Consider the following 25,511-nt stretch of genomic DNA (forward strand, 5'->3'; position numbering starts at 1 on the left):
GGCTTGAACTCAGAGCCTGGGTGCTTGTCTCTGAGCTTTTTTACTGGAGACTAGCATTCTTCTACTTTATTTACAGCTCCACTTCTGAGGTTTTTGTGTGTGTGTGTCGGTGGTGGAGCTTGAACTCTGGGCCTGGAAGCTGTCCCTCATCTTTTCAGTTCAAGGCTAGCACTCTACCACTTGAGCCATAGCACCACTTCTGGTTTTCTTTTTTTTTTTTTTTGGAGATAAGAGTCTCATGGACTTTTCCAGCTCTGGCTGGCTTTGAACCGTGATCCTTAGATTTTAGCCTTTTGAGTAGCTAGGATTACAGGCATGAGCCACTGGCGCCCAGTGCCCAGCCTGACTTTTTTGGTAGTTAGAGATAAGAATCACATAGGTTTTCCTCCCTGGGCAAGGTTTGAGCCATGATCCTTAGATCCCAGACTCCTAAGTAGCTAGGATGATAGGCGTAGTACCTAGTGAGTATTCTAAATGTTAGATCTGGAGGCATGTTTCAAGTGAAGCAACCAAATACTCCTCCCTATCTTTCTGGTAAAGACTTGTTCTGGGAAGCAGTGGTCATTCTGTTCATTTAACAGTTAACTAGGCTGGGTACTGATGGCTCAAGCCTATCATCCTAGCTACTTGGGAAGCTGAAATCTGAGGATCATGGTTCAAAGCCAGTCAGGGCAGGAAAAGTCCATGAGACTATTTATTATCTCCAGTTAACCACCAGAAAACTGGAAGTGTAGCTGTGGTTCAAAGTGGTAGAATATTAGCCTTTACTGAAAGAGTAAAGAACTCAGGAATGGCGCCCCAGCCTGAGTTTAAGCCCCATAACCAACAAAAATAAAAATGAGGGCTGGGAAGGTGGCTCAGTGGTACAGTGCTTGCCTTACATGCATGAGGCCCTGGGTTCGATTCCTCAGCACCACATAAACAAAAAAAAGCCAGAAGTGGCACTATGGCTCGAGTGGTAGAACGCTAGCCTTGCTTCCATGCTTCCACATGGAAATTTCAAACTAAAATAGCAGAAATTGTAACTTTGAGCCACAGCTCTACTTCCACCTTTTTGCTGGGTAATTGGAGATAATTGGTCTGAATTTGAACCTCAGCCTCAGCCTCCTGAGTAGCTAGGAGACATTACTATCAATGTCATCATCATCAAGCAAAATAGCCCGTAAGATTTATTTGTGTGTTTTTGCTGGTCCTGGGGCTTAAACTCTGGGAGCTCTCCCTGAAGTGCACAAGGCTATCACTCTACCATTTGAACCACAGTTCTGTTTTCATGTTTTTAGTGGTTAATTGGCGTCTCTCAGACTTTCCTGTCAGGCCTGGCTTTTTGAAGCATGAGCCTTTTCAGCCTCTTGAATAGCTAGGGTTACAGGTGTAAGCCGTTGGTACCCAGCCACAGAATCTTTCATTTGATCTGCTTTGGGGCCAGCAGAACTCTGTAACAAGCTTCTGCCACCAGTTTCTAAGCAGTGTGATCATTGAATGCTAAGGAGGTAGCTCAAACCATACTACCTGAGTTAGTGCTTCCTTGCAGGGATTTATCAAACAATTATGTGCCTGTTGTAGGCCAGGTTTGGCTTTAGGCCCTGTGGATGATAGGTAAACAGTTACATAAAAACCTGTCAACATTGCTCAAAGGATATTTCATGGAAGAAATGAAAAGAATAATTTTAAAAGTCACTCCGATTCTCAGAACCTTGCTGAGGTTTGAAGGGTGAAGACATGCAAAAGCACTCATGTCCTTGTAGGGGAGGTGTAGGAGCATGACTGGCATTGGCATCGGGAAGCCTGGCTGCCTTTGGAGGGATAAGCAGAGGCTGGTCCAGATCATGGCCAGGGCTTTGTTCTCAGTGCTCTGAGTAGTCTTAGCTGGATTGATAGAATGACCATCTTATATGCTTTCTGATTTAGCTGTTGTGGAAGCAGTTGGGAAATCCAAATGACAGCCTTAACTGTAGTGGATTGGAAAAAGGATTTCTGTATTAGCTGGACAGACTGAAGCCTGAACAGATGTCAGGAATATTTGTCAACAACACAAAAGGAATGTCAGAACGACCACAGTAGCAACAGGAGGTATTTATATTGGAGACAAAAGTGCTCCTGCCTCTAAAAATGAGCCAAATTCTTTTGAGTATGTGCTAGTACTGTGGCTTGAATTCAAGCCCTGGTGCGTTTTGTTTGATTTTTTCATTCAAGGCTAGTACCTACTACTTGAGCCAATGGTAGCTCCAATTCCAGCCTTTGGGTTGTTAGTTGAAGCTAAGAGTTTCACAAGCTTTCCTACTCCAAGATCCTCAGATCTCAGCCTCCTGAGTAACTAGAATCACAGACATGAGTCACTGGTGCCTGACAGTCAGTGCTTTAGGTAAGAAAAGGTATTCATCAGATTATGTCTAAACCTGTCCATAGCCATCTACCCTTGGCTGCTGATGCAACTCTAGATTAGACCAGTGAAGTGTGATAAGAATTCCATGCCGTTTTTGCCAATTTCTTTCACAGAGCCAGCTGCTGTTCTGTTCCTCTTCCAAGGCTTCCTCAGGCCTTGTTTGTTGTGTTCTTTTTTTTTTTTTTTTTTTTGGTTGGTCATGGGGCTTGAACTCTGGGCTTGGGCGCTGCCCCTGCACTCTTCAGCTCAAGGCGAGCGCTCTACCACTTGAACCACAGCGCTACTTCTGGTTTTCTAGTGGTTTATTGGAGATAAGAGGCTCAAGGACTTTCCTGCTCTGGCTGGCTTTGAACCGTGATGCTTGAGCCACAGCGCCACTTTCCGTTTTCTAGTGCTTTATTGGAGATAAGAGTCTCTCACTGACTTTCCTGCTCGGGCTGGCTTTGAACTTCGACCCTCAGATCTCAGCCTCCTGAGTAGCTAGGATTACAGGCCTGAGCCACCGGCGTCCAGCTGACTGTTGTGTTCTTGTATATCCTTATAATATCCTGTGTGCTAGGGAACTGATTTCTGGCTCCGTTCCCGTACAAAGTTAGCACAACCTTGGAAAAGGTTAAATAAGATGACCTTCCTGGTTTCTTGGTCCTGTTAACTGAGGCCATAATGAGATGCCCTTCCCCTCTGAAGTCCTAGCATATGTCTGCCACTGCGCACCGCCACTTTTCTACCTATGTGTATCCTTTTTTTTGCGCGGGGGGGGGGGTGGGGTGGGGTGGGGTGGAGTGGGGGGGTGAGGGTGGGAGCAGTCAGTCATAGTGCTTGACCTCAGGGCCTGGGCGCTGTCCCTCAGCCCTTCAGTTCAAGGTGAGTATTCTACCATGTGAGCCACAGTGCCACTTCTGTTTTTCTGGTGGTTTATTGGAGATAAGAGTCTTACGGACTTTCCTGCCCAGGGCTGGCTTTGAACTGGGATCTTCAGATCTCAGCCTCCTGGAGTAGCTAGGATTACAGGTGTGAGCCACTGGCGCCCAGCTGTGTACAACACTTAAAGTGAATTCAAATCATGGTTTGAAAATGACATCATGATAATGCGTTTTTTATTTTAGAAAAATGTGTGTGTGTGTGTCCGTGTCCATGTCCATGTCTATGTCTTTGTCTATGTGTCTGTCCTGGTCCTAGGGCTTGAAATCAGGGCCTCATTGAGCAACTTTGCTTATGTTTTTGTTATTATAAAGTTTCAATTGAGTTACAAGTATAGCTCACTGGTGGGTTCATCTGGTGGGTTGATGGGCTAGTCTCAGTCAGGCAGCTTGTCCCTTTTTTCTGCATACCACATCTCATCTTCAAAGAGACTGGACCACCTTCTTCATATTGTTCATTCGTCAGGGGTGAGAAGCATTTTATCCAGCCTTTAATTATTTTGAATTTGCTAATATTGAATTGACCAAAGCAGGTGATAACAGCCAGGTCCAATATGAATGTGAAAATCTGGTATACTCTACAGAAGTATACACTGTGAAGCATAGCTCAGAAAGGTCTTTAGTTTACACCTTCCATGCTAATTATTCCATCTTCAGTGAGGACTTCCTAAGTTGGTTTTTTTCAGAATCTTGTTATAGATGTATTTGGAATTGTCAATCTCATATGCTCATGATGAAGTTCATTAGGACTGTACCAGTTTTGGTTCAAAGAATTAGAACACCTGGGTAAAAGATTGAATCAGACTAAGATTAATCAGTATCTATTCCTGCCTATATCTGATCTTATTTTAAAGTAACGAACAGCCGGGCACCAGTGGCTTACTCCTATAATCCTAGGTACTTAGGAGGCTGAGATCTGAGGATCATGGTTCAAATACAGCCCAGGCAGGAAATCTGTGAGATTCTTACTTCCAATTAAGTACAAGAAAACTAGAAGTGCCCTGTGGCTCAAAGTGGTACAGCACTAGCCTTGAGCACAAAAGCTGAGGCACAATGCCTAGGCCTTGAGTTCTAACCCCAGGATGGACTGGGAAAAAAAAGGGAAAATTGAGAGTGTGGCACTGTGTTTCTTAGGATTAATGTTGTTTTCCATAAGTTAAAGCACTTGGGAATGCTATTTGGTAATTGGTTATAAACCCAGTGCAGTACTATTTCAAGCTTTCACATTATTCTCAGATATGGGATAATAAACATTAGCAGTAAGTCAGTTATCAAAGAGAAAATTTGTATTTCAGTAGTGGCCTGTAGTGTTTAATAACATGTTGTGATTATTTGTTTTGTTTTTGTTTCATTTTAGCTCTTCAGAGAAGTAAGAATAATGAAGATTTTAAATCATCCAAACATAGGTATTTTCTGCTTTCTTGTGAATACTTTAGGGGTCTAAATGCATTGATGAAAGTATCTCATGAAGCTAAATACATATTCCTGAATAGACTCTTCACTCATACTTCAGGTATACTTCTTAATTACACCCACACCCACTAATAGCACACACACACACACCATTTAATAGTATTTTGAGCTTGAAGCTTTAATACAATAGAAAGATCTATAATTAGACTGAGTGTAAATTTTTAGTGTGTTTGAAAACTTAATTGTATTACATTAGTAGATACGAGAAAGTGGAAGTATAGAAAGTCAGAATGTATACATTGATTTTTTTTATTTTTTGTTGGTCCTGGGGCTTGAACTCGGGGCCTGGGCATTGTCTCTGAGCTTTCTCACTCAAGGCCAGTGTTCCACCACCTTAAGCTACTTGACCACTTCAGTTTTCTTGTGGTTAATTGGAGATAAGAATCTCATAGAGCTGGGAAGTTGGCTCAGTGGTAGAGTGCTTGCCTGCCTCGCATGCATGAGGCCTGGGTACGATTCTTCAGCACCACATAAACAGAAAAAGCCAGAAGTGGTGCAGTGGCTGAAGTGGTAATGTTAGCCTTGAGCTGAAGAGCTCAGGGACAGTGTCCAGGCTTAGAGTTCAAGCCCTATGACCGACAAAAATAAATAAAATAAAGAATCTCATGGAATTTCCTGCCTGGGCTGGCTTTGGAGCTTGACCCTCAGATCTCAGCCTCCTGAATAGCTAGGATTACAGATGTGAAAGTAAGCTGGGACTTGACTCTAATGGCAACAAGCATCAGGCCCCTTCAATATGACCACAAAGGAATAAAGAAAATACTTGTACAGAGCAGTACTTACAAGACAGATGAGTTACCAGGCACCAGTGGCTCACAGCTGTAATCCTAGCTTCTCAGGAGGCTGAGATCTGAGGCTGAGATCATGGTTCGAAGCCAGCCTGGGTAGGAAAGTCCATGAGATTCTTTTTTCCAATTAACAACCAAAAAGCCAGAAGTGGTGCTATGGCTCAATTGGTAGGCAGTACCCTGGAGCAAAAAACTTCAGGAACAGTGGCAAAGCCCAAGGTTCAAGCCCCAAAACCAGCACCAAAAAGAAAAAAATAAATGGCATACTTGCTATCTAGTTTTTTTGCCAGTCCTAGGGCTTGAACTCAGGGCCTGGGCACTGTCCCTGAACTTTTGCTCAAGAGCCACAATGTTAGTTCCGGCTTTTTCTGTTTATGTGATACTAAGGAATTGAACCCAGAGCTTCATGCATGCTACGCAAGCATGCTACCACTAAGCCACATTCCCAGCCCTTTTTATTTATTTAATGACTTGTTGTTGTGTTGTTGTAGTTTATGTGGTACTGAGGAATGGAACCCAGGGCCTCATGCATGCTAGGCAAGTACTCTACAACTAAACTACAATCCCAGTCCATGATCTTTTTTTAATTTTTTAATATTTTATTTATTTATTTATTTTTGGGTGTGATCGTGGGGCCTGAACTCTGGGCCTGGGCGCAGTCCCTCAGCTCTTCAGCTCAAGGCTAGCACTCTACCACTTGAGCCACAGCACCACTTCCGGCTTTTTTCTTTTTGCTTATGTGGTGCTGAGGAATCGAACCCAGGGCCTCATGCATGCAAGGCAAGTGCTCTACCACTGAGCCACCTTCCAGCTTAATTTTTTTTTGGGGGGGGGTTCCGGTTGTGGGGCCTGAACTCTGGGCCTGGGCTCTGTCCCTCAGCTCTTCAGCTCAAGGCTAGTGCGCTACCACTTGAGCCACAGCGCCACTTCCAGCTTTTTTCTTTTTGCTTATGTGGTGCTGAGGAATCGAACCCAGGGCCTCATGCATGCAAGGCAAGCGTTCTACCACTGAGCCACCTTCCCAGCCCCCAGCTTAATTTTTTTAAATGTGGTGTTGGGCCTGGCTCCAGTGGCTCACGCCTATAATCCTAGCTACTCTGGAGGCTTAGATCTGAGGATCATGGTTCAAAGCCAGCTGGGGCAGAAAACTCTGTGAGACTCTTTTTTTTTGGGGGGTGGGGGGCGGTTATGGGGCCTGAACTCTAGGCCTGGGCGCTGTCCCTCAGCTCTTCATCTCAAGGCTAGCGCTCTACCACTTGAGCCATAGCGCCACTTCCGGTTATTTTCTTTTTGCTTATGTGGTGCTGAGGAATCGAACCCAGGGCCTCATGCATGCAAGGCAAGCACTCTACCACTGAGAGCCACCTTCCCAGCTTAATTTTTTTAAGTGTGGTGTTGGGCAGGGCTCCAGTGGCTCACACCTATAATCCTAGCTACTCAGGAGGCTTAGATCTGAGGATCATGGTTCAAAGCCAGCTGAGGCAGAAAAGTCTGTGAGACTCTTATCTCCAATAAACCACTCAGAAGTAGCTTATGGCTCAAGTAGAGTTCTAGCCTTGAGCTGAATAGCTGAGGGACAGCACCCAGGCCCAGAGTTCAAGCCCCACAACCGACAAAAAAATAAAAATGTGATGTTGGGTTCAGACCCAGAGTTTTGTGCATGTTAGGCAAGCCCTTTTCCATTGAGCTACAGGTTAGGCCATAGTTTGTTTTAGCAGTGCTGGGATCACCCAGGGCTTTGGGCCTGACTAGGTAAGTTCTTTACCACTGAGCTACATATCCAGCCTCAAAACTAAAGTTAAACACTGAAATTATACCTTGATTTAGAGTTCTCTGTTTACTGATGGTTTTTTGCTTATAGGATGAATTTTTTTTTTTTTTTTTTGCCAGTCCTGGGGTTTGAACTCAGGGTCTGAGTGCTGTTTCTGACAAGGCTAGCTTTCTATCACTTGAGCCACAGATTCCTCCACTTCCAGCCTTTTGTGCTTAATTGGAGATAAGAGTCTTAAGAGCCTGGGTTGGCTTTGAACCTTAATTCTTAGATCTTAGCCTCCAGAGTCGCTACGATGACAAGCAAGAGCCAACAGCACCTAGCTTGGATTGAATTTTTAAGAAATTTTTAAGAGATCTGGGCACTGATGGCTCACGCCTGTCATCCCAGCTACTCAGGAGACTGAAATCTGAGGATCGTGGTTCAAAGCCAGCCCAGGCAGCAAAGTCTGTGAGACTCTTATCTCCAATAAACTAGAAAAACGGAAGTGGCACTGTGGCTTAAGTGGTAGAGAGTTTGTCCAGGCCTGAAGAGCGCAGGAACAGCTTCCAAGCCCAGAGTTCAAGCCCCTCGACCGACCAAAAAAAAAAAAGAAAGAAAGAAATTTTTAAGAAATTTTGGGTACCCAGAAATAATATTGAATTTGTGACATTCCTCACTTTTACAGTCTCTTCTGTTATACTATATGATTAAAAAAATCCCTAGAAGCATTTTTTATTGGGCCAGTACTCAAAAACTCTCTCAATAGAGGAAAGTTGCTTTTCATAGTATATACATGTACATGGGTTGTTATGTTCATGGGTAAGCCTGCAGACATTTGTTTTTCTTTTGTCTTTTCCTCTCTCTCAGTGAAATTGTTTGAAGTCATTGAAACTGAAAAAACACTCTACTTAATCATGGAATATGCAAGTGGAGGTAAGGATATACTTTCCCCCCTTCTTTTCTTTCAGAAGATTGCATAGCCAGACTATCCATATGGATAATTGTTAAGTTTCATCTAAATCCAGACTCATAATACACTAGTGAAGAACCAGAAAAGCTGATATTTAGCTGATAAAAGCTGCTAAATATAATTTACCACTTGAACTGTTTCCAAGTCTGTAGTTCAGTGCTTCATGTGGGCAACTTTTCCCCACTGTCCATCTCCAGAAATTGTGTTAAACTGAAGCTATGTGTGCATTAAACCCTAACTGCCCATTTGCATCTTTCTCAGCTCCTGTTAACCACCATTCTGTCTCTGAATTTAACTACTTTAGGTACTGAATAGAATGGGAGTCATACAGTATTGTCTTTTTTTGCCTGGCTTTTTGACTTAGCATAATGTCTTTGAAGTAACCTGTTCTGTGGCATGTGCTGTTATTTCCTTCATTTTTAAGGCTGAATTCCTGTATATTTTGTGTACATTTTATTTGTCCCAAGTATTTAGATTTATTAATACATGAGTGTGTTGAAAATAAATATGTGCTATATGTTAGATGCTTTTCTTTCTAGATTTTAATGTCATTGGTGGCCAAAAATGATGGCTTCAGAACATATTACTGTATTTTTCTTAAAATGAAAATTAAGGTCTAATAGTTTTTTGAATTGATTCTCACTGTGGAGGTCAGCAGCTCTCCCGGCCACCCTTTCATTATCCCCGCCTCTGGCCCATGTCAGACATATGGTAGATATTCAACAGATTTAGAGTCAGACTGCATTTGTAAAATGTAAACCTCTGGAGAAGCTTCCTGCAAGATTGTAGTTTTTTTTTTTGTTGTTTTTTGTTGTTGTTGTTGCTTTTTATCAGTCGTGGGACTTGAACTCTGTGCCTGGGCACTGTCCCTCAGCTCTTCAGCTCAAGCCAAGCGCGCTACCGCTTGAGCCACAGCACCACTTCCAAGATTGTAGTTTTGTCTTATAATTGTTATTATTATTTTGCCAATCTTAGAGCTCGAACAGAGGGCCCGGGCATTGTTCCTAAGCTTCTTTTGCTCAAGGCTAGCACTCTACCACTTGAGCCATAGTGCCACTTCTGGTTTTTCTGTTTGTGTATACTGAGGAATCAAACCCAGGGCTTCACACATACTTTTGAGAATTTAGTTGGGATTTTCAAACTTGAGGAGCAATAGGAAGAACTGAAGGTTAATGCAGAACCAAAAATTTGTATAGAATTGCAGTACTCATCCTATGTGAAGCACCACAACATAGAATTCCCTTATAACTTCTTGTTTGTGTGACCCTTGCGGTGGTGGAGGTGCTTGATCAAGCATCTTGTTCTTCACAGTGTCTCCGCAGTATGCCTGGGCAGTTAGTGATGGGCCTTGAGGAAGTAGATGCTAGTAAGGCTTACTACAGTCTCCTACTGCCAGTTATGGAGCAAGGCCTTCTGTTAGCATATAACCTCTCTGGTTTATCAGTCTACCATTGTTCTCTGTTTCTCTGTAGCTTAGAGACTCAGACCATGGGATTACTCTTAGTTATATAGGGGCAAGACTGGAATGGATGAGAAGAATCCCAAGTTTAAGGGAAAGGAGATGGGTAAACTGTATGCTGGTAGCTAACACATATAATCCTAACTACTCAGGAACTGGAGATCTGAGAGGGTCAAGGTTCAGAGTCAGCCAGGGCAGGAAAGTCAGTGAGAGTCTTACTTCCCAATTAACCACCAGAGAACGTGTAGCTGTGGCTACACATATGGTAGAGTATTAGCCTTGAGCAAAAAAGCTCAGAGGCAGCCCAGGCCCTAAGCTCAAGCCCCATGACTTAAAAAAAAAAAAAAAGAAGAAGAAGAAGCCAGGTGCTGTTGGCTTATGCCTGCAATCTTAGCTACTCAGGAGGCTGAGATCTGAGGATCATGGTTCAAAGCCAGCCCAATAAACCACTAGAAAACCGGAAGTGGCACTGTGGCTCAGGCGGTAGAGTACTCACTTTGAGCTGAAGAGCTAAGGAACAGCGCCCAAGCCCAGAGTTCAAGCCCCATGACCGACAACAAAAAAAAAAAAGATGGGTAAATCCACCTAGCCCTTGCTGACCATATAACTTGAAAATTTGGCTGGCTGGGGTTTGAGAATGTGGCGGAGTACTGTGTTTCTTGAGTAGCAAGCCAAGGCCCTGAGGTCAAACTTTCATGTCAGAGTGAAAAATAATGTCCAGCTAACTGGGCTTCACTGTGGGTGTTCTAACACAGCCCTCAACATTATACCTTAAGGAATAGGTGTGGTTGTTTACTGTCTTGGGGTGGATTGTATGGTTTTGATGGTACTAGGATTTGAATTCCGGGCCTTGCTGTTTACTAGTGTAGTACTCTACCACTGAGCCATGTTTCTAGCCCTGGTTTTCATGAGTTATTTTTAGAATTGTCTCCCTTCCTGTGCTTGCTGGCTCCTGTGTCACGATCTGCCTACTTTAGGCTTTCCACAGTTACTGGAATCACAGGCAAGTACCATTGTTCAGCCTCCCTTTGTTGGGACAGTCTCAAGTACCTTTCTGCCCAAGTTGGCCTAGAATTGTAATCTTGCCATTCTCAATTTCCCATAAAGCCTTGGATGACAGGCATGAACCACTGTCCCTAGTTACAGTTTGAGAATGGGGTCTTATGAATTATTCTGCTCAGGCTGTCCTCAAACCATGATCCTCCTGTTCTCATCCCCTCAAGTAGCTAGGATTACAAGTATGATCCACTGGCACCCAGCTGGACTGTGTTATCATCAGCTCAGGGATGCACTGTCTGATATACACATTAAATTGACTGTTCTTGCTGGGTGCTGGTAACTTACACCTATAATCCTAGAGGATTGTGGCCCAAGCCAGCTGAGGCAGGAAAGTCCATGAGACTCTTATCTCTAGTTAACCACCAGAAAACTGTGGCTCAAGTGGTAGAGCACTAACAGGACCCATATCCAGTATCACCCCGTCCAACCTTTCTCTTGGTAAGGGTGCCACTCTGCTTTTTTTCTCCTGGTAAATAGCCTTTAGAGGGTTTTGGTTCAGTTGCTTAATCTGAATGTTAATACCTTTTTAATAAGGACAAAGAGATCTGATTTGAATTCCTAGTTTCTGAGTTGGATGATTATTAATTGCTTTATGGTTCCAGAAATCTCTTAAGAGGCTTATGTTGTATTTAAGTTTTTAAAAATAGTTTTAAATTATGTTAAGAGACTTGAACTTATCTGTGCTCTTTACAGCAGAAAGTGGTCTTCAACGTTCACTTGCTCTCTGTTCCTGAAGTTAAACTGCTCTCAGTCAATATTTACACATCCTTAGTTGTTTTCACTTATTTGGTATTGATACCACTTCTTTGGAAACACATAGGTCATTTATTAGAAAATGCTGATAATAAGCTGGATGTTGTGACACTCACCTGTAATCCCAGCACTTGGGAGATGGAGGCTGAACAGTTTGACACCAGCCTGGGCTACATGGCAAGACCCTGTTGAGAGTGGGGAGGGAGGAGTGAAGAGGAAGAGAGAAACTGGATTTCACTCACACTTCATCATAGTTAGAAAGCATTGTGTAGTGTTGGGCTGGGAAGGTGGATCAGTGGTAGAGCGCTTGCCTTGCATGCCTGAGGCCCTGGGTTCAGTTCCTCAGCACCACATAAGCAAAAAGAAAAAAGCCGGAAGTGGCGCTGTGGCTCAAGTGGTAGAGCGCTAGCCTTGAGCTGAAGAGCTGAGGGACAGCGCCCAGGCCCAGAGTTCAGGCCCCACAACCGGACCCAAAAAAAAAAGAGAAAAAAAAAGAAAGCATTATGTAGTGTAAATGAACATATCTGCCTGCCTTGTAAGAAACAGCATTATGTAATCAAGTGATAACATGGAAATATTTTTTCCTTCTGTTACTCAAATTTATTCAGTTGGGCACTAGTGGCTCCTATCTATTCAGGAGTCAGATCTGAGAGGATCATGGTTCAGCGCTCCAGTTAACCACTAAAAAGCCATTGGTGGAGCTGGAGCTATGGCCAAGTGGTAGAGTGCTTGTCTTGAACAAAAGAGCTCAGGGACAGCGCCCAGGACCTATGATCAAGCCCCAGAACTATAAAAAAAATAGTGCACTAGAGCTTGAAAGTTAGAGCCAGGTGCTTTGAATCAGCACACAATCGCCTCACCTCCACCTCCACCACACCCTCACCTCACCCTCACCTCCACCACACCCTCACCTCCACCACACCTCCACCTCACCTCCACCTCCACCTCACCTCCACCTCCACCACACCTTCACCTCACCTTCACCACACCTTCACCACACCTCCACCTCCACCACACCTTCACCACACCTTCACCTCCACCTCACCTTCACCATACCTCCACCTCCACCACACCTTCACCTCACCTCCACCTCCACCTCACCTCCACCTCCACCACACCTTCACCACACCTCCACCTCCACCACACCTTCACCTCACCTCCACCTCCACCACACCTTCACCACACCTCCACCTCCACCTCACCTTCACCACACCTTCACCACACCTCCACCTCCACCACACCTTCACCACACCTTCACCTCCACCACACCTTCACCACACCTTCACCTCCACCACACCTCCACCTCACCTTCACCTCCACCACACCTTCACCTCACCTTCACCTCCACCACACCTTCACCTCACCTTCACCTCCACCTCCACCACACCTTCACCTCACCTTCACCTCCACCTCACCTTCACCACACCTCCACCTCCACCACACCTTCACCACACCTTCACCTCCACCTCACCTTCACCACACCTCCACCTCCACCTCACCTTCACCACACCTCCACCTCCACCACACCTTCACCACACCTCCACCTCCACCACACCTTCACCACACCTCCACCTCCACCACACCTTCACCACACCTTCACCACACCTTCACCACACCTTCACCACACCTTCACCTCCACCACACCTCCACCTCACCTTCACCTCCACCACACCTTCACCTCACCTTCACCTCCACCTCCACCTCCACCTCACCTTCACCACACCTCCACCTCACCTCCACCTCACCTCCACCTCACCTCCACCTCACCTCCACCTCCACCACACCTTCACCTCCACCACACCTTCACCTCACCTTCACCTCCACCTCACCTTCACCTCACCTTCACCTCACCTTCACCTCCACCACACCTTCACCTCACCTTCACCTCCACCTCCACCACACCTTCACCTCCACCACACCTTCACCTCACCTTCACCTCCACCTCCACCACACCTTCACCTCACCTTCACCTCCACCTCACCTCCACCTCCACCTCCACCACACCTTCACCACACCTCCACCACACCTTCACCTCACCTTCACCACACCTCCACCACACCTTCACCACACCTTCACCACACCTTCACCTCCACCACACCTCCACCTCCACCACACCTTCACCTCACCTTCACCACACCTTCACCACACCTTCACCTCCACCACACCTTCACCACACCTTCACCTCCACCACACCTTCACCTCCACCTCCACCACACTTTCACCTCACCTCCACCTCCACCACACCTTCACCACACCTCCACCACACCTTCACCACACCTTCACCTCCACCACATTTTCACCTCCACCTCCACCACACCTTCACCTCACCCTCACCTCCACCTCACCTTCACCTCACCTCACCTCACCCTCACCTCCACCTCCACCACACCTTCACCACACCTTCACCTCACCTTCACCACACCTTCACCTCCACCACACCTTCACCTCCACCACACCCTCACCTCCACCACACCTCACCTCACCCTCACCTCACCTCACCTCCACCACACCTTCACCACACCTTCACCTCCACCACACCTTCACCTCCACCACACCTTCACCTCACCTTCACCACACCTTCACCTCCACCACACCTTCACCACACCTTCACCTCACCTCCACCACACCTTCACCACACCTTCACCACACCTCCACCACACCTCCACCTCCACCACACCTTCACCACACCTTCACCACACCTCCACCTCCACCACACCTTCACCTCCACCACACCTTCATCTCACCCTCACCTCACCTTCACCTCACCTCACCTCACCTCACCCTCACCTCACCTCACCTCACTTCACCTCATCTTCACCTTCATTGCACCGTCACCATGTCCTGAGTCCACTGCTCACCACCATTCTATGCTCATATTTATGCTTGACTACTGCACACGTTCCCCTCGGGTTCCCTTCCAACACACTCTCCTGTTTCTTTGCCCTCATCCTAACTCTCCTCTGTCAGCCAGATCCTTTTAAGAGTAAGTAATTTCCTTTTCTCAGTTTCCCATTTCCTGCAGAGTAAAGCTAGACATCTTCTTGAAGCCTGCTGTACGCTTCCCATATCCATTCCCTGTCCTCACCCCCTTGCTCCGTCTGACCCCATGGCGGCCTTGATGTTTGCTCTCACTAGCAACTGCTTCCTCAAACAGCTACATCGGCCTCTCCCTTCCATGGTCTGCAAAGTACAAACAAGCACAGTTATGCATGCACTTTTTCCCTGTTTTCTTCCCTCTTTCTGCATAACACTCACAGGCATTTAACATACTACTTGTTTGTTGTTTACCTCCCCTGCTAGAAGAGAAATTACAGAAAAGAGATTGTGCTCGTTCATTACTGTATTTTCCAGAGCTGTGAAATAGTACCTGTCATTAGTAGGCAATCAGTATGTGGTGAACAGTTAAATAACAAATGTACTTAGGAAATGCTTTGTGATCATTAGCCTACAAGAAGGGTATCCTCCTTTAATAGACTTTAATCCATCTTAACTATCCATTTTCATTACTTAGTTGTTAAGGCATATTGAAATTACATACCCCTTACAATTAAAAGTTGTATGAACATGAGAAACTTTTTTTTGGGGGGGGGTGTCAGTCGTGGGGCCTGAACTCTGGGCCTGGGCGCTGTCCCTGAACTTTTCAGCACAAGGCTATCACTCTACCACTTGAGCCACAGCGCCACTGCTGGCTTTTTCTGTTTATGTGGTGCTGAGAATTCAAACCCAGGGCCTCATGCATGCAAGGCAAGCACTCTACCACTGAGCCACCTTCCCAGCCTCCAATTATTTTTTTCTTTGATGGTACTGTTTTGTTTTTGCCAGTCCTGGGATTTGTACTCAGGGCCTGAGCACTGTCCCTGGGCTTCTTTTGCTTAAGGCTAGCTAACACTCTACCACCTGAGCCACAGCACCACTTCCAGCCTTTTCTGTTTATTAGTACTAAGGAACCAAACCCAGGATTTCATGCGTGCTAGGCAGGCACTTTACCATTAAGCTACATTCCCAGCCTTTATCTGGGGCTTGAACTCAGAGCCTTGTGCTTACTAGGGTGTATTTTCCTTCTTTTTTTTCTTTTTTTTTTTTTTGTCAGTCATGGAGCTTGAACTCTGGGCTTGGCGGTCCCTCAGCTCTTCAACTCAAGGCTAGTGCTCTACCATTTGAGCCACAGCGCCACTTCAGGTTTTCTGGTGGTTTATTGGAGATAAGAGTCTCCAGCCCAGGCTGGCTTTGAACCACAATCCTCAGATCTCAGCTTCCTGAGCAGCTAGGATTACAGGCATGAGTCCCCGGCACCTGGCTTTTGTTTGTTTTTGTTTTTTGAGGCAAGGTCTTACTTATATAGCTCAGTCTGGCCTTGAACTTGCTATATAGCCCAAGCTGGCTTCAAACTCAAGATCTTTTTCCTTCCTGAGTCCTGCAATTATAGAGGTACATTACCATGTCTAGCTCAGGAATTTAAGACTTTTTTTTTTTTTCCCAGTTTAAGATTTTATTGGTACTGGGCACTGGTGGCTCACGCCTGTAATCCTAGCTACTCAGGGGCTGAGATCTGAGGATCACAGTTCAAAGCCAGCCCAGGCAGGAAAGTCCGTGTGATTCTTACCTCCAATAAACCACCAGAAGACCAGAAGTGGCGCTGTGGCTCAAGTGGTAGAGCCCTAGCTTTGAGCTGAAGAACTGAGGGACAGCGCCCAGGCCCAAAGTTCAAGTCCCACAACTGGGGGGCGGAGGAAGGGGGGGGTGGAGATTTTATTGGTGAACCTTAATGCTTTTAGTTAAACTTTATACTTACTTTAGTTCATATTCCACATATTCTTCATACCTACATTAAAAATATAAATTAAAGCACTGATAAAAGGAAACAATTTATAAGAAAACTAATACTTAGATGTAGAACTTCTGCTTACTTTTATTTCTCTCAATTATAGGTGAAGTATTTGACTATTTGGTTGCACATGGAAGAATGAAAGAAAAAGAAGCAAGAGCTAAATTTAGACAGGTATGGATTTATATGTCGTCATTTTATTAATTTAATTAAAGATATCTTTCTAAACCTTAAACGAGTTTAAGAGTTTTCATGGGCCCGGGTGCTGGCGGCTCACGCCTGTAATCCTAGCTACTCAGGAGGCTGAGATTGAGATCTGAGGATTGTGGTTCAAAGCCAGCCCGGGCAGGAAAAATCCATGAGACTCTTATCTCCAATAAACCACTAGAAAACCAGAAATGGTGCTGTGGCTCAAGTGGTAGAGTGCTCGCCTTGAGCTGAAGAGCTGAGGGACAGCGCCCAAGCCCAGAGTTCAAGCCCCTCAACCGACCAAAAAAAAAAAGAGTTTTCATGGGGCTGGCAATGTGGCTTAATGGTAGAGTACTTTCCTAGCATGAATGAAGCCACAAGTTAGATTCCTCAGTGCCATATATAAACAGAAAAGGCTAGAAGTGGCACTGTGGAGGGCTAACCTTGAACCAAAAGAAGCTGAGGGACAGTGCCCAGGCCTTGAGTTCAAACCCCAGAACTGGCACCAAAAAAAAAAACCATTTATAAGGCCTCTTGGATGGAAATGGATTGGCCATCCAGTTCAACTAAAGTGTGTTGGGTGCATTCATTTCCTGCCTGAGGCGCTGTTAGAAGCAGACAAGTGCCTCTTACTTTTTTTTTTTTTTCCTCCCCCCGGCTTGATCTCAAGGCCTGGGCACTGTCCCTAAGCTTCTTTTGCTCAAGGCTAGCACTCTACCACTTGACACACAGGACTACTTCTGTGTATATGGTACTGAGGAATGGAACCCAGCGCTTCATGCATGCTAGGACAGCACTCTATCAAGCACTCTACTAAGCCACATTCCCAGCCTTCATTAACTTTTCTTCTTGCCTTATCTTTACCTCCTATTTAAAGAGTTGTTTTTTTTGTTTTTTTTTTGTTTTTTTTTGTTTTTTTTTGTCAGTTGTGGGGCTTGAACTCTGGGCCTAGGAGCTGTCCCTCCACTCTTCTGCTAGCACTCTGCCACTTGAGCCACAGTGCCACTTCCAGTTTTCTGGTGGTTAATTGGAGATAAGAGTCTCAAGACTTTCCTGCCTGGGCTGGCTTTGAACTGTGATCCTCATATCTCAGCCTCCTAAGTAGCTAGGATTACAGCCGTGAGCCACTGATGCCTGGTTTAAGAGACTCATTTTAACAAGCCATTCTCTTCTAATGAACCTAGGGCCTTGTGATTTGTTAGGCAGGCGTTTTACTTCAGTCCTATATTTATTTAAATCTTGCAGCAGCCTTATGAGTCGATAAAGATAGAAAACAGAAGCATTGGAAGATTATGTAACATGCACAAACTTTGTGCCTGCTAAGTAGTAGGACTGTTGTAGACTGAGACTCTCTGACTCCAAAACTCAGAGGATGCGTTGTCCTGCAGCTCATCAGCTCAAGGCTAGCGCTATGCCACTTGAGCCACAGTGTTACAACCAGTGGTTAATTGGAGATGAGTCTCATAGACTTTTCCTGCCTGGGCTGGCTTTGAACCTCACTCCTCAGATCTCCACCTCTTGAGTAGCTAGGATTACACATGTGAGCCACTGGCACCTGGCCAAAGTTCAGAGTTTTAAAAATCATTAAATTGGCTGGGTATTGGTGGCTATAATCCTATAATCCTAGCTATTCAGGAGGCTAATATCTGAGGATTACAGTTTGAAGTCAGCCTAGGCAGCAAACTCTGTGAGACTTTTTTTTTTCAGTCATGGGTCTTGAATTCTGGGATTGGGCGCTATCTCTTAGCTCTTCAGCTCAAGGCAAGTGATCTACCACTTGAGCCACAGTGCCACTTCCGGTTTTCTGGTGGTTAACTGGAGATAAGAGTCTCACAGACTTTCCTGCCCCGGCTGGCTTTGAACCACCATCCTCAGATCTCAGCCTCCTGAGTAGCTAGGATTACTATAGGTGTGAGCCACTAACCCCCCTCCCCCCCAACTCACACACCTGGCTGTGAGACTCTTATCTCCAGTTAAACACCAGAAAACTGTTAGTGATGCTGTGGCTCAAAGTGGTACAGCACTAGCCTTGAGTGAAAAAGCTCAGGGACAGCACCTAGGCATAAGATACTACTGTCCAAATAAATATGATCTTGTAATAAGACTTTATATGTAAAGAATAGAAGCTGAAAATGTTTTTTCTTACTGGTGATTGTTTCTAACATATTTATTTATAAGATGATTTCTGTGTTGCTTTGTATGTCCCTCCCCCACGGTATAAGCCCTGCTTTCACTGTATTTGATGTTGGTATAATTTGTGGAGGGGAAGGGAAAAAAAACAAATAGTTTAAATAGGGATACAGGTGGACCCATTGCAACAATGAGATGTATAAGACGTTATGTCGAAAAACGAACTTTACAACTCTTGGGGGGGGAGGGAAAAAAATAGTTTAAATAGGGATACAGGTAGACCCATTGCAACAATGAGATGTATAAGACGTTATGTCAAAAAACGAACTTTACAACTCTGGGGAGAGGGGGAAGAGGGGGGGAAAATGGGAAGGGGAAACAAAGGAGGAGGCAACAATGCTTGATAAGAAATGTACTCATTACCTTGCCCATGTAATTGTAACCCCTGTACGGTATTTTCACAATTAAAAAAAAAAAAAGAATGGAAGCTGCGAACCCTTGGCTCACATTTACAATCCTAGCTCTTCAGGAGTCTGAGATCTGAAAATCTGTCTAGGCAAGGAAGACTCTCATCTCCATTTAACCACCAGAAAGCCAGAAGTCGTGTTGTGGTTCAAGTACTCAAGTAGCCTTGAGTACAAAAGCTCAGCTACAGCTCCCAGGCCAAGTTCAAATTCCAGGACTTGAACAAAAAGGAGCAGGAATGACAGATATTAAATATCCAAGTTGAAAATGTAGCCATCATTTAACTTGACTTCTCACTGGAGTTTATAGCCTTAAAGAGAAGAAATTAGACTTAATGAATTCTGGAAACTCAAACATTTGTTTGTCCTTTGCATAACGCTGTGTGTGTGTGTGTGTGTGTGTGTGTGTGTGTGTGTGTGTGTGTGTGTGTGTGTGTGTGTGTGTGTGTGTGTGTGTGTGTGTGTGTGTGTGTGCTTTGCATAATGCTGTATGTGTGCGTGTGTGTGTGTGCTTTGCATAACGCTGTGTGTGTGTGTGTGTGTGTGTGTGTGTGTGTGTGTGTGTGTGTGTGTGTGTGTGTGCGCATGCGTGCCAGCACTGGCCTGGGCATTGTCTCTGAGTTTTTTCCTTTCAAGGCTAGTGTTCTACCACTTGAGCCACAGCTTAACTTCTGGCTTTTGGATGGTTAGTTGAAGGTAAGAGTCTCACAGACTTTCTTGCCTGGGCTTTCAAACTGTGATCCTCAGATCTCAGCATCTTGAGTAATTTTTTTTTTTCACTTTTTTTGTCGGTCATAGAGCTTGAACTCTGGGCCTGAGCACTGTCCCTGCATTCTTCAGCTCAAGGCGAGCACTCTATCGCTTGAGCCACAGCGCTACCTCTGGTTTTCGAGTGGTTTATTGGCGATAAGAGCCTCATGAACATCCGCAGATCTCAGCCTCCTAAGTAGCTAGGATTACAGGTGTGAGCCACTGGCCCCCGGATCCTGATTAGTTTTTACAGGTGTGAGCTACCAGCACATGGCTCAGTAACTACTCTTAATTATAAATTGGCTACCTAAAAGCCAATATTTTTTGCCTCATACAGCTTAAATTTTTCTCATCCAGAGGAATCTGATGAGGAGCAATTTATGTGAAAGTGATCTGTTGACCAAGAGATAAGGGTGTGCGACAGCCAGGGAGAGGAGAGCAAGCCGTGCCTAGTCCCTCTCCTATGCACTCCTCACCCCTGACCCCTACACTAGCTAGACTTGTCAGAGAGACTTAAGCAGTTATTGGACCGTGTCTTAAGATTCTTATTTTAAATTTCCTGCAGAAGGAACAGTATTCATTTGAGAAACCTTATTAGTCTGATACACAAAGTGGTTTATGTGTATGTGCACCTTATAGCTAGTGGCTAGATTTGCTGTACATAGAATTATTGTCATTACTTGTCACTTGACTCAGATAGCTCCTTCAGCCTAGAAGAAGCAAGCATAATACTGATTCTACTTTTCTGTTTCTAAGGTCTTACTTTTCAGCCACTAATAAATCATCACTATTTTGACTAATTTTTTTGAAAGTTTTCCTGTTTATGACAGAGCGGAGGAAGGTATTACACACATACACAGCACTGAAACAGTGTTTATGCCATATATAGGTCCTTCATTCCATGTTCAGCAAATGTTTTTCCCTCTTTCTACACCATTTCCATTCTTACTTAATATGTATGCCATTTTAATTTTTTGGTTGAGCTCTTTTTCTTTTCAAAGAAGATAGATTCTGCTCCACCTTCTTTGTTTGCCTCTGGCAGATGGTATCTCTGTTTTTTCCTGGACGACCAAAAGGGAATTAGTCTAGCTTCTTATGTTAACCTGGAAAATGTCCAGACCCCCAGCTTCCTTAAAGGTCACACTCGTAGCTTAAGAACAGATCCAGAAACAGCAGTAGAGTTGACTATTTTCCAGTTACCTTTGAGTTGTTTGGAACCAAAAGAAGAGAAATGATCTGAAAGAGGGCAAGATAAAGGCAAATGTGATTCAAAAGCAGAATTTGAAAATCACTTGCACCAGTAATCCTAGCTACTCTCAAGGCTACTCTCAAAGCTACTTCAGAGCCAGCCTGGGCAGAAAATTTCCAATTAGGGCTGGGAAGGTGGCTCAGTGGTAGAGCGCTTGCCTTGCATGCCTGAGGCCCTGGGTTCAATTCCTCAGTACCACATAAGCAAAAAGAAAAAAAAAGCGGGAAGTGGCACTGTGGCTCAAGTAGTAGAGCACTAGCCTTGAGCTGAAGAGCTGCAGGACAGCACCCAGGCCCAGAGTTCAAGCCCCACGACCGGACCCAAAAAAAAAAAAAAAAAAATTCCAATTAGCCACTAAAAAAAGCTGGGGAAGTGGTGCTGTAGCTCAAGTGGTAGAGTGCTCACCTTGAGCTGAAGAGCTGAGGGACAGCGCCCAGGCCCAGAGTTCAAGCCCCACGACCAACAAAAAAAAAAAAAAAGAATTTAAAAAAAGCTGGAAGTGGAGGTATGGCTCAAGTGATAGAGTGCTAGCCTTGAGCAAAAACCCTCAGGGACTGACTGTACTCTGGCTCTGAGTTCAAACCCTAGACAGACACAAAAATAAAAAGAAAACTTACAAGCTAAATCTCAGTATCAGAAAAATAAATCAGAAGGATAAAGTAATATCAGTACTGAATGAGGGGGAAAAAAAGAAAAAAGAATTCAGTCAGGAAGTAGCAAAGTAAAATGTTCTTTTTTTTTTTTTTTTGGGTCCGGTCGTGGGGCCTGAAGTCTGGGCCTGGGCCTGGGCGCTGTCCCTCAGCTCTTCAGCTCAAGGCTAGCGCTCTACCACTTGAGCCACAGCGCCACTTCCGGCTTTTTTCTTTTTGCTTATATGGTGCTGAGGAATCAAACCCAGGGCCTCGAGCATGCAAGGCAAGCACTCTACCACTGAGCCAACTTCCCAGCCCCAGGAAAGTAAAATGTTCTTGGGTTGTTTTTTTTGTCGGTCGTGGGGCTTGAACTCTGTGACTGGGTGCTGTCCTTGAGCTCTCCACCAGAGGGCCACTTCCAGTTTTCTGGTGGTTAATTGGAGATAAGAATTTCATGGATGGCTGGGAAGTTGGCTCAGTGGTAGAGTGCTTGCCTCGCATGCATGAGGCCCTGGGTTCAATTCCTTAGCACCACATAAGCAGAAAAAGCTGGAAATGGTGCTGTGATTCAAGTGGTAGGGCTGAAGAGCTGAAGGACAGTGCCCAGGCTGAGTTCAGCCCGCACAACCAACAAAAAAAATAGTCTTATGGACTTTCCTGCCTGGGCTGGCTTTGAATCATGATCCTCAAATCTCAGCCTCCTGAGTAGCTAGAATTACAGGCATGAGCCACAGTCACCCGCTATTCTCCATAAATTTTTGTTTGGGCAAAACAAATTTATTTTACTTACCCTGTTTTCAAGCAACAGTAGTCAAAATAACATGCTAGAAAGAAGAATGATGGAAGAAGTAACAGATCATAAATTGATATGTTAAATCAAAATCCTTTGTACAACTACTTAAAGGTAATAAGAGTAATGATAAATAAACATATAAGCCAGGAGCTGGTGGCTCATGCTGTAATCCTAGCTACTCAGGAGGCTGAGATCTGAGGATCACATTTCAAAGCTAGCCTGGGCAGGAAAAGCTGTGAAACTCTCATCTCCAATAAACTACCAGAAAACTGTGGTTCAATTGGTAGACCCCTAGCCTTGAGCTGAAGAGCTGAGGGACAGCACTCAGGCCCAGAGATCAAGCCCCATGACCGTCACAAAGAAAAAAGAAATATGTGGGCATCATTGGCACATACCTATAATCCTAATTACTTAGGAAGTCTGTGATCTGAGGATTTAGGTTAAAAGCTAGTATAGGGAGGAGAGTCCATGAGATGCTTATCTACAATTACCAGTAAAAAGCCAGAAGTAGAGGGGCTAGGAATGTGTCTTAGTGGTAAAGTGGTGTTCAAACATGCATGAAGCCCTGGGTTCCATTCCTCAGTACCACATAAATAGAAAAGGGCAGAAGTAGTGCTGTGGCTCAAGTGGTAGAGTGCTAGCCTTGAACAAAAGAAGCTCAGAGAAAGTACCTACTCCTTGTGCTCAAGCCTTCTAGGACTGGCAGAAAAAAGCCAGAAGTGGAGGTGTGGCTCAAGTGGCAGAAGCCAGACTTGAGTGAAAAAGCTAATGGATAGCACACAGGACCTGAGTTAAAACCCCATTATCAGTACGCCCAGAAAGGGAAGAAAGCTTCACCTCTCCTGTAGTTTTTTTTTTTTTTTTTTTTGTCGGTTGTGGGGCTTGAACTCAAGGCCTGGACACTGTCCCTGAGCCTCTTTGTGTTAAAGACTAGCACTCTACCACTTGAGCCACAGCGCCACTTCCAGCTTTTTCTGTTTATGTGGTACTGAGGAATCAAATCGAACCCAGGGCGGTTCATGTATTTTAGGCAGGCACTCTACCACTAAGCTACTGTGTAGTCCAGACTATACCTGCCTGCCTTCTCTCCTTCCTTGGGACGACGACACACGCCAGTGCTAAAACCAGGACTTGAACTCAGGGCCTCACATTCTTACTTAATCCAGGCTGGCTCTCTGCCACCCAAGCTCCATGTTCCTTTTTGGGGTTTTGCTGATTGATTGGAGAGAAGAATGTCATGATCGCCGGGCACAGGTGGCTACTCAGGAGGCTACTCAGGAGGCTGAGATCTGAGGATCACGGTTCAAAGCCAGCCTGGGCAGGAAAGTCCGTAGGACTCTTATCTCCTATAAACCACTAGAAAACCGGAAGTGGCCCTGTGGCTCAAGCTGTAGAGCACTGGCCTTGAGCTGAAGAGTACAAGGACAGTGCCCAAGCCCAGAGTTCAAGCCCCGTGACTGACAAAAAAAAAAAAAAAAATCTCATGATCTGGGCTGCTAGTGGCTCATGCCTTGTTACTTAGGAGGCTAAGATCTGAGAATCATGGTTCGAAGCCATCTTGGGTAAAAAAGTCTGTGAGACTCTTCAATTAACCACCAGAAAATTGGAATTGGAGCTGTACCTTAAAGAGCATGAGCATTGAGCAAAGAAACCTAAGAACAGTACCCAGGTTCTGAGTTTAAGCCCCATGACTGACACAAAGTTCTTAGAAATCTGTCTGCCTGGGCTAGTTTCAAATCCGTTTCTTAGATCTCAGCCTCAAAGCCTCCCAGTTACACTACAAAATAATATTGAAGTACTTTTTTTTTTTTTTTTTAGCACCATTACAGTTTGAACTCAGATCCTTGAACAAGTCTTTCATCTTAGGAATTACTAATGGTGATTAACCCTTGCCTGTCTTTTCCAGATTGTGTCTGCAGTACAGTATTGCCACCAAAAACGAATTGTTCACAGAGACCTCAAGGTGAGTGGTCACTTCCTTTGGTGGTAGTTTCACAAATGAGATACAGTTGATGGGTTTGGGGTTTTTGTTTTTTTGTTTTTGTTTTTGTTTTCTTTTCTTTTGCCTGTCATGGGGCTTGAACTCAGGGCATGGGCACTCTCTTTGAGCTTCTTTTGCTCAAGGCTAGCACTCTACCACTTGAGCCACAGCACCACTTCAGGCTTTTTTTTTGGGGGGGGGGGAATGGGCTTGAACTCTGGGCCTGGATGCTGTCCCTCAGCTCTTCAGCTCAAGGCTAGTTCTCAATCACTTGAGCTACAGTAACACTTCCAATTTTCTGGTGAATAATTGGAGATAAGAGTCTCATGGACTTTCCTGCCTGGGCTGGCTTTGTACCTCCATCCTCAGATCTCAGCCTCCTGAGTAGCTAGGATTATAGGCGTAAACCACCCGCCTGGCTCACTTCAGGCTTTTTTCTGTTTACATGGTACTAAGTAGCTAGAATCACCAGATCTCAGGACCCATACTTACTTAATCTCTGTACTGATGGCTTCTGCGTGCAAAGCCCTGACATCTTGATCACTGTACATCCAGATAACCATTTAGTGTCTGCTTTGTAGTAACATCCTGATTGTTTGTAATTAATGAAAGTGACTGTGATTTATATCTCTGGATTGATGTTGAGGATTCTTCCCACTTACAGCTATTTCAACAACGTTTAATGTGCCTAAAGAAAATACAAGGCTGGGTGCTGATAGCTCACACCTGTGATCCTAGCTACTCAGGAGCTAAAGATTGAAGTTCAAAGCCAGCCTGGTCAGACTTTACCTTCAATTAACTACCAGAACCGGAAGTAGCACTGTGTCTCAAAGTGGTATAGCACTAGCCTTGAGCATAAAAGTCCAAGGACCATCCCACAGGCCCTGCATTCAAACCCTATGACCAACAAACAAACAACAAAGAATACATCTTTTTAAAA

At 44.8% G+C, this 25,511-nt stretch overlaps 1 protein-coding gene across 4 annotated transcripts in view; it reads left to right on the forward strand.

The window, feature by feature from the left end:
• Mark3 (microtubule affinity regulating kinase 3) overlaps positions 1–25,511 on the forward strand; it is a 91,158-nt gene that overhangs the window by 32,380 nt on the left and 33,267 nt on the right. For all 4 annotated transcript variants that reach the window (XM_042696853.1, XM_042696850.1, XM_042696852.1 and 1 more), the window contains exons 4-7: positions 4,661–4,709; positions 8,185–8,250; positions 16,487–16,557; positions 24,497–24,553. In XM_042696853.1, the coding sequence (XP_042552787.1) occupies positions 4,661–4,709; positions 8,185–8,250; positions 16,487–16,557; positions 24,497–24,553 (243 nt within the window). The remainder of the gene's footprint in view (positions 1–4,660; positions 4,710–8,184; positions 8,251–16,486; positions 16,558–24,496; positions 24,554–25,511) is intronic.

The sequence above is a fragment of the Dipodomys spectabilis genome, unplaced genomic scaffold (genome assembly GCF_019054845.1).
Source record: "Dipodomys spectabilis isolate Male_0828 unplaced genomic scaffold, ASM1905484v1 ptg000212l, whole genome shotgun sequence".
Classification (NCBI taxonomy): Eukaryota; Metazoa; Chordata; class Mammalia; order Rodentia; family Heteromyidae; genus Dipodomys; species Dipodomys spectabilis.